General features: G+C 40.8%; 4 protein-coding genes across 9 annotated transcripts; 1 reads left to right on the top strand and 3 right to left on the bottom strand.

The window, feature by feature from the left end:
- Positions 1-596: 596 nt before the first annotated feature.
- On the bottom strand, positions 597-1,035 carry LOC6496464. Its single transcript, XM_001960923.3, has one exon. The coding sequence runs from the start codon at positions 1,000-1,002 to the stop codon at positions 625-627; it is 378 nt and encodes a 125-aa protein (XP_001960959.1). The 5' UTR covers positions 1,003-1,035; the 3' UTR covers positions 597-624.
- Positions 1,036-2,005: 970 nt separating this feature from the next.
- LOC123257266 (E3 SUMO-protein ligase ZBED1-like) lies at positions 2,006-4,404 on the bottom strand. Its single transcript, XM_044715695.1, has 3 exons — positions 4,244-4,404; positions 2,594-4,161; positions 2,006-2,535 (listed from the first exon to the last, which is right to left on the bottom strand). Exons 1-3 carry the CDS (start codon positions 4,275-4,277, stop codon positions 2,332-2,334), a joined length of 1,806 nt encoding a protein of 601 aa, XP_044571630.1. The 5' UTR covers positions 4,278-4,404; the 3' UTR covers positions 2,006-2,331.
- A 71-nt stretch (positions 4,405-4,475) lies between these two features.
- Positions 4,476-6,491, top strand: LOC26514309 (zinc finger CCHC domain-containing protein 8 homolog). The gene is made up of 4 exons (XM_032450335.2): positions 4,476-4,678; positions 4,736-5,425; positions 5,482-5,601; positions 5,659-6,491. Exons 1-4 carry the CDS (start codon positions 4,508-4,510, stop codon positions 6,352-6,354), a joined length of 1,677 nt encoding a protein of 558 aa, XP_032306226.1. The 5' UTR covers positions 4,476-4,507; the 3' UTR covers positions 6,355-6,491.
- On the bottom strand, positions 6,473-8,599 carry LOC6496463 (small integral membrane protein 14). 6 transcript variants are annotated; one of them, XM_044715696.1, is made up of 5 exons: positions 8,494-8,523; positions 7,608-7,675; positions 7,425-7,548; positions 7,314-7,359; positions 6,473-7,025 (listed from the first exon to the last, which is right to left on the bottom strand). In XM_044715696.1, the coding sequence occupies exons 3-5, from the start codon at positions 7,494-7,496 to the stop codon at positions 6,805-6,807; spliced, it is 339 nt and encodes a 112-aa protein (XP_044571631.1). In that variant the 5' UTR covers positions 7,497-7,548; positions 7,608-7,675; positions 8,494-8,523; the 3' UTR covers positions 6,473-6,804. The 6 variants fall into 6 exon arrangements, with proteins under 6 accessions (XP_044571631.1, XP_044571632.1, XP_014763839.1 ...); XM_044715697.1 differs by lacking the exon at positions 8,494-8,523 and adding an exon at positions 8,384-8,486; XM_014908353.3 differs by lacking the exon at positions 7,608-7,675 and having other exon boundaries at positions 8,494-8,599.
- Positions 8,600-8,890: the final 291 nt, after the last annotated feature.

The following is an 8,890-nucleotide window of genomic DNA, read 5'->3' as shown; positions in this document are numbered from 1 at the left end:
GTTTTTTGCATAATATGCGGTTCGTATTGGCTGCTCCGCTGCTGATTACAAAGGGCCCGGAGACACACAAACACAACCAACATGGCAACTGAAACTCAAAGGGAACAAACAACAAACTCAGCTCAAGCCAAGAAAACTGTATAAATTATACGATTGTGTCTGTTTTGGTCATATGATTATGATTACGTTGATTAAAACGCGCTCTTATCGACACTTGGGCTGCTGCTGTGTGTTAATGTGTGTCCCATGCCGAGTCCCACCCACCATCCAGATGGGAGCATCATCATCCGCCCCGCCATCCAACGCCCTGCCATCCAATTGCAATTGCGCATACGACGCGTTGGCGACAGGACTTAACAGCGAAATGAATGCTTCACTAGACCCGCCTTTCGCAATTGGCTCACAAAAGGACGTCGTTAGGCGGACGGATGATGAATTCTTTATGCACATCGATATGCGCTTATTGGGCTCTCAAGGCCTCGGGAGTGGGTGAAGCCCTCCTTGTCTTTTTATGTCCTTACAATTACTTTTCTTTAGAGAACTACAAAGGACTCATTGAGAGGGTATAGGTATGGGGAATTGAAAACTGCATTTTGTAAATTTCTATATTACTTTATTAAAGGACTAAAATATAAACTTTCCTTTGCCATGATGACCATGGCCGTGTCCATGTCCGTGACCACTTCCGCCTCCTCCTCCGCCAACAACCACCGGCTTGACCACCACCACGGGCTTTACGATTACGGGCTTCACGATCACGGGCTTCTTGGAGAATTTCGACAAGAGCTGACTCGGATCGGGAAATGCAGGCTTCGGCTTAGAATGCAGCTTAGCTATCAGCTGGCTGGGATCGGGTTTCGTGAGCTTCGGCAACTGGGCCAGTAGTTGGCTAGGATCCGGCAGGGCAGGCTTAGTTTTTTGAATAGTGGGCGTGGCCAGGACTCCAACGCAAAGGCAGAAAGCCGCGGCCAGGAGCAGAAGGTAACTCTTGAGCAGATCCATTGTGAGTGTGATGGCTCAGAAATTAAGGCATCTATTTATGGTGGATGATGCTCCGGTGGACAGGCCTCATTTGTATGCACCAGGAGCAGTCCGATCTCGGCGAGCTTTTATTCAAATTTCCACCAACCGATCGATCGATCGAAACTCTTCAGACACCAGACGGCAGGCTGGCGGCATTACTCGGAAGAATTCCCCGAGTGTAGGTTGAATTCACAAGTATGTGGCAGCAGGGCAGGGTTTTTCTTCTCGTAACTCTGCGCGACATTTATTCATGATCGCCCTGGCCCTGGCGGCAGCACCAGCACTAGCTGCCGTAGAACTTGATTCTGATCCGAGTTGGCATTCAGAAGGCGATTTGCGAGATTTAATCAGACATGACGCGGATCCGCAGATCCAAGACCCGCATTCGAATGCCTAATGTGTGCCGGCAAGAATTGACATAATTTCTGATTTACTTCGAGGCGGAAGTAAAACTCGAAAACATTATTTATTCCAAAGTAAAAAAAGGAAAAAATGGAAATTATAACATAAAACCGACATAAGAAACTAAAAAGCCAGGAGTAGAAAACATTAACATAATTAACTAAAGAAAATTTAATTAAAAATCGTTTGATATATTCGTATTTATATATTCTTAAAAAAAATACAGGAGAACTTTCATCGAGCAAAAATATAAAAATAAAACACAAAATTTAAACTTTGAACAAAAATTAACAAAAACTGCCTGGAAGTATGCAACATAATTTCAAAATAACCCCAATTTCAACTATCGCTTAGAATCATCGATAAACAAAATGAAGACGAGTCTCTACAGTTCCCATCCCTAACAAATAAACGCAGAAAAAAAGATTTGTTTTGTAGAGCTGGGAAAACATCGATAGTTGGCATATTCGAGGTTTTCGAGGTTTTTCATACAAATATTCGATAGTATCGATAGTATCGAACTAAAAAAATTATAAATCAAGTTTAAGTTGCATTTAGAGTAAATAATAAAAAAAACTTCTTAAAGGCCATTCTTTATTCGAATAACAAAACATAACAAAATCTCATAATCATATGAAGTCGCTTATAACAAAGGAAGAAATGAAATAATTCACAAAAGATTCTTATGAATAGGTTAATATATTCTAAATTTGTACACTGACGACTAATATTGTAATATGAGTTCAATGCTATAGCCTCAACGGTTTGTATCTTCTGTTTTGAGTTACACATGCTATAACCTAGTCTAAGGTTTTAGCAGGTATAACTTAGAACAGAAAATACTAACCGTTGAGGCTATAGCATTGAACTCATGTTACAGTATTAGTCTTCAGTGTAACTAGCTAACTATTCATTGATTGAATAGTTTGAGATCCACATATTTTTATTGAGAAAGGATAATATATCCACGTTTTTGGCCTTTAGTGATGCTCTCCTAGCAGAAATAATTTGTCCCGTTTTACTAAAACTCCTCTCAGACTCAGTCGATGATGCTTGCACACAAAAAAGGCGTTCAGCTGTAGTTTTAAGAAGAGAATCATCTGGAGCGCCCTGAAATTAAAAAAAGATAATAAGTTCAAATTAAACTGCAGATTTGTAAAGAAATTACCTTCCAAAACTTTAAAGGATCTGTTTGCTGAGGTGAATGTGCCGCTCGCATGTACTGTTGAAGTTCAACAATGGCATCGACCCGGTTTGTCCTCCCCAAAGTAGAAATATTTTTAACAACAAATTCAAAAAGAGGCTGCTGGCAGTCTGATTCCTTTTCTGTTGGTGTTTTTAAGGCAGCTAGCTCGTTTTCTAATGCATGAAGGCCATCATCGGCGTTAAAGGGCGAACGAAAACCTTGCTTTTTAAATCTTGGATCCAGAAGAGTTGACATTTTTGGAAAGGTGCGCTTTTCATAGCCCAAAAGTCGTTTTTTTACTTGATCAACTAAACAATTTAGAGCTTCAATGCCTTCAAATGAATTTAACTTCAATCTGAAGCTGTCCAAAGTGTGCAATAATCCACAAACAATTGGAACTATCAGCGATGCTGTAACTGAAGTACTGGAAGATACCTGTTTTGTAGCGTTATCAAACGGAGATAGTAACTGAACAATATCTTTTAATATTGCGACTTCGTCCGCAGTGAATGGTGTTGGTGCTTTAGACGTACTTAAAAGTACTTTCGAGATGGCCTCATTTGTAAGTAGTATTCTTTCTATCATGTGATAGGCACTGTTCCATCTTGTGGGCACTTCTTGTATCAAGCTATATTTAATGTCCGTTTCTTGCGACGCTTTAAACTTACTAAGTGCAATTGAGCTGCTTTTAAAGTATGTGACAATTCGCTTGCATTTAAGTAAAATGTCTTGTAAGCAATCGATCGCCAAACAGCTTTGCACAACCAGGTTTATGGTGTGAGCAACACAGGGTAGATGTCTTTTTTGTAAAAACTCACAAGCTTTGATCATAGAGTTAGCGTTGTCCGTTGTAATAGCTGCTATTTTGTCAAAAATGTTCCATTCGTCACAAATGCCACGCAATGAAGAAGCAATGTTTTGAGCCGAATGATTAGAGTCATCCAATAACGGCTTTGTGGCCAATACAACTGAGCGCAAAACGAAGTCTTTTGTTATAAAGTGGCAAGTTGCAGTAATATACGACTCGTTGGCTTTTGAAGTCCAAAGGTCTGCAGTAATGGCGCAACTGTTAACGCGGTCCAATATTGTAAAAAGTTTTGTTTTCAAGTCTTCAAATATATTCTTCATGTATACATGTTGTAGAGTCTTTCGCGAAGGAAGTGTGTATCGTGGATCAAGAACTCTGACAAACTCGCGAAATCCGGAATCCTCTACAATTGAAAAAGGTTGCATATCTGCCGACACAAGAACAGCCAAAGCGTTGTCAATAAGTTTTTTACGTGACGAGTCTCGATCGTACTGGTTAAACAAAAAGGGTACAATCGTATTCGCGCGCTTTTGTTGCTCTTCCATTGAAATTCCCGGGTGGAGTCGTTTCATATGGTCAAACAAGTTTGACGTGTTTCCGCTCGTTTTGTAAACTTTATTACAGTGCATGCAACTTGCCGTCTTGCCATCTTGGGACTTTTTAAAGTGGTTCCACACTTTGGACTTCCCTATTCGTTTCACCTGGTTTTCGTCCTCCTCCGACTTGCTCTTTGCACTTATGCCTGTAAAAAGTTATATATCAGAAATTAGTTATTGAGAAAGAGTCCAAAACATACTCAGATATGCACTAGTTTAGATACCTACCTTTATCGTATTCGCCTTGCAAAAATTTGTCCATTTTCTCCGCCAACACCAATATTAACTTTCACGTGTAGATCTCCGCAGTTGTTCGCCAAAAGTAAAGATGTGCAAGCTTGCCACTATCGTTTACTATCGGCACTCAAACATCGATAGTGGTTCGCAAACCCAAATATTCGATATATCGATACTATCGTGAGTGGCCGACCCAGCTCTATTGTTTTGCAAACAAAGCTAATTTTATCAAAGAAAATACAGCTGCCAAGAGCTATGGACGACAGCGTTATATTCCTGGACGACACGCTTAATAGTGTGGAAATAATTGACGCTGATGTAGAAGACGGGGAGCTGGAGGATGAAGTCGAAATTGTTCCGCTCGAGAATGCGGCCACAAATGTGAGCTCCTCTGCCGCCAAATCTGAGACTGAAAAAAATGACCAAGTGGGTAATTCTTCAACTCTTCCTATATTCTAATTTTAATGCCAAATCTGATTTCAGGAAACTACATCGGACGAATCGAATAACTTGGTTTTTGAAGTCAGGTTTCGGAATATTGCGAATTTCAAAAGTCTGAAAAGAGAAATGCTTCAAGTGCTGGGAACGAAGTTTTCGGATAAAAACTTCGAATATAAGACTGATCCCAAATTGCTTGTTATATCGGCGTATGAAAAAATTGACATCCCAGAGGAAGAACCATCCTCTCCAGCCCCGGACCTTGCAGATCTCTTTATGATTGACACGCAGCCAGCTGAAAAACTGATAGCCTCTCAGGTGCCCTCGTACAAGCGTTGCAACGCAGATGTCCTGGATGAAGCAACGGAGGAACGTAAAAGGAGAAGGGAAGAGGCTGTCAACAAGTGCTTCCGGCCCAAAGCGCAGTCTTCGTGCTTCAACTGCGGTGACACGGATCACTCCCTGCGCGAGTGCCCCAAGCCCAGGAACAACGCTAGGATACAGCGGGCACGCAAAAATAACAGCTCCACCACAAAGCGGTATCACGTAGAAACGGCACAGCGTTTTGGCCACATACGACCTGGAAAAATCAGCACTAAGACCAGGCATGCTATGGGCTACACCCGGAGGCAGCTACCCTTTATGTTTTACCGCATGCGGGTGCTTGGATACCCGCCAGCCTGGCTGGAGGAGGCTCGGGTCCAGAGTTCAGGCATAGCGCTCTTCAATGCCGATGTAAGTTTAATCCCATAACTTTTTTTTGTTTACTTAATAGTTTTATTTTTGTGCAGGGGACTGAAGTCAGCAAGTCGGACGAAGAAGAAGGCGAGTCGGACGCTTTTAAATACGATATCAACAAAATAGTAGAGTATCCCGGCTTTAATGTTGATCCAGGAGACAAGTATTTTGATGTAAATAAATATTTAAGTACAAATTTAAGAAACTAATAGTGGTTCAAATATTTTCAGGACTTTAGACATCACAATGTACCACCTTACCAAGAATCATATTCCAAGGAACATTTCATTAAATCGCTGGGCGAGAACGTGATTAACGGCTACCGACGCAAGAAACTTGTGGACCTTCCCGCGCCGCACGACGAAGTTACCCCACCCGTTGCAGAGCCGATCAGCTTAGGTGAGTGCGATATGGAGGTTGTCGATGAAGCGGAAGATCCACCACTGCCTCCGTCAACTAACTTGGCACTACCACCGCCACCACCACCGCCTCCGTCAAAGGAACGCCCGCCTTCTCCAAGTCTCGAGGATTTAAGGGCTCAGCAGGAAAAACTGTTGGAACAACTGGAGTGCAATACCTCGTTAGATACGACGGCGAATGATTCAAAATCCCTAATTAACTTGGATTCGTCAACCGACATTGAGTCGGTAGTTGAGCCCACAGATGTACCCCAAACGCAGTCAGCTCCCCCGACTCCCACAGGTACGCGAGGACCCCATCAAGCTTTTAAAGCCTCGTTTGAGGGCACACCTGTGCTGAAGTTCTCCGTATATGACAAGCTACCGGTAGGAAGCAACTTCAAGGTTGGCGTCAGCGATGTCATCAACTTTGAGAATCTTCCGGACTCCACGGGCAAATACGAACAAATGAAGGATCTGCTGAAGAACGTGCGAGACAAGATGGACAAATTGCAAAAGGAAACTTGACCCTAAGAATGAAACCTCCATATGTACATCAGCCATCCCACCAAACGTACAACCATAGATATTTTAATAATACCATAGTGCTTTTAGATTTGTACAAATAATATGGCCAATACAGACATTTGGTTTTTAAAAGTGTATTTTCAAAATTTTGACTTACTCAAGCCTGTGTATTCATGTATGTTGTGTGTGTGTGTCTTTTTGTACAATGTAAATAATGTATATTTTGTCTAATTTTTTTAATACGGCGTGCTCAAGGATTTCACCAATTAATTATGTTTTATTGCTTTGATTCTGATTCCATCCCTTATTGTAGTCAACAGATATTTTTTTTCGTTCAATTACCGCGGAAGAAAACCGAAAGGAAATTAAAAGGAAATGCAAGTTGCGAATTGTGATGGAAAAGCTCAAGCTCGGCATCTGCGGCATTGATGATGCGCCACTGGACGACCTCTAGTTGATGGCCGGCGGAGGAGGCTGCGGTGAAGGCGGCGAGCCATCATGGTTGTTGTCGCGACGGCTACTCGGCTGCTTGCTGCTGGTCAACTGACCCCAGGTACTTGGATTAAAGACGTACATGAGCAAGGCCAGGATCATGAACATCATTGTGATGGTGAAACCGCTGTTATCGCCGTCCCCAGCGCGCTGCTGCTGCTGCGGCATACGTCCGCTAACTGCGAACGGATAAAAACCATTAACAATTGGGGGAGGATTATCCTCCTTGTATTATTTAAAAGAGTAACTTTAAATATCCTGAAAAGATGGAATGGATTGTGCGACTAGAAATTATTCAATTTCCATTAGAAGCAGATAATTATAAGTTTCTTATCAGTTTCTTTGTTCTAAAATTCTTAGAAATTTATAATTATACTAGATGGCTCTTCCTGATTCTAATTTCCATAGAATTTGTTTAATCTGCAACTTTTTTCGGTTTAAAAAAAGGCTATTAAGTCAATACTCACCGTCGAAGCACTCAGTGTCCGTACAGGCATTCTGATTTTGGCGAATCTAAAAGAAAATATATGTATGTACATGTCAGTGGCTAAGGAGCTGCAGCAGTCCTTGGCACTTACAAAGTTTATTAGCCTCTGCATAGCAAATTCGTGCGACCAAACGCACTCGCAGCCATCGAAGTCGTCAGACATGGTTTTTGGATTTCTGCCGGGGATTAGAGCTTGAGCTTGAGCTTGGGTTGCGCTGTAGAGAGTGAATATGAAAGTTGCAGTTTGTTTATATTTTATTTCGCTTTCACATACATATTATCTGTGTATTTTTATGAAGCAACTGACGTGTCTTTCCAGCACCACACACAGATGACAATAAACTGAAGTGTTTTAAAAACGAACGAACTCAGCTGAGACTAATTTATTATTGTTGATTTTTTTTTGTATTTTTACCAGCCACAGGCCGTAATCGGTCGGCTATAGCACGTAGCGTCAACTCCCCCACTACACCCCTAGGCGCCTATATATTCGCACGATTCTGATAGTCGGTTTTGAACATTACTGAGCCGAAGGAGAGAGTGAGATTGGTGGAGTGGGCAGGCTTAGAAATAGGGCGTACTTAGTATCTACTTACATGACTGCGATTTTAGCAAAATGGACAATTTGAATTTTGAATCTCGCAGATCGCAAATCAAAGGCAAATTTAACTGGAATCAATTTTTCCTCTGACAGAAAACCAAAAGTAAAAGTAAATCACAACTAATCCCCCAATATCCCCCTCAATTAAAGTCCACCCCAATATTGTTTTGGATGTACATATGTATGTATGTAATGTGCACTAGTGGGGCTTATGTGTATGTGTTGACATTAAAAACGACGATTATCAAACCCGAACAAGTTTTAATTTTCGCTAAAACACAACTCTTATCAAAATATATTACTGGTTCTTTCCGCTGGGAGCACAATTTTAGGATGTCAAGAGGAATTCTCGTCAAACTCAGATAAGAAACTATACGAAAACGTAAACACAACTTTCCCACTTTGTTGTTGCTGTTCCAATGGAAGGTGAAAATGGTAAACAAACTAACAATGTTGGTTTTCGGGTATTTCAATTTCAGCAACCTATCATTTTTCACGTTTGATTAGCTTTTACGTGAATTTTTATCGTCTTTATAATTGAATTTAAAACCGTTTATACCTGCACCGTAAAATTTATTTTACTGGAACTCGCCCGTTGTCCAATACAGGCCGAATCAGTTTGCCAACACTGCCCTGGAGGAAAAAGTGTGGGGAAACGAAAAAAGAATAACTGAAATCTTTTAAAATTTGAAAAGTCATTTGAAATGTGTTTTTGTAAAATTAGTTATTACTTTTAGTAATATGCACGTTTACTATAGTGAAGAGATAAGTGGGAAAAACATATTATGACATCCATAGCATAATATTTTTGTCGACTCATTAATTATCCTTCCGAGTTATGAAAAGCTTCAATTATACTGAAGCTTTGTTTCAATCCCTCCGTTAATTATATAAATAGGGATAAATACCTATTAATACCTTTAGTATTAGAATGACTATGCAGAATTATGATTTAA

Source organism: Drosophila ananassae, chromosome 3L (genome assembly GCF_017639315.1).
Source record: "Drosophila ananassae strain 14024-0371.13 chromosome 3L, ASM1763931v2, whole genome shotgun sequence".
Taxonomy (NCBI): domain Eukaryota; kingdom Metazoa; phylum Arthropoda; class Insecta; order Diptera; family Drosophilidae; genus Drosophila; species Drosophila ananassae.
Note: the sequence above shows the minus strand (reverse complement) of the source record. Positions and strands in the feature narration are given on the sequence as shown.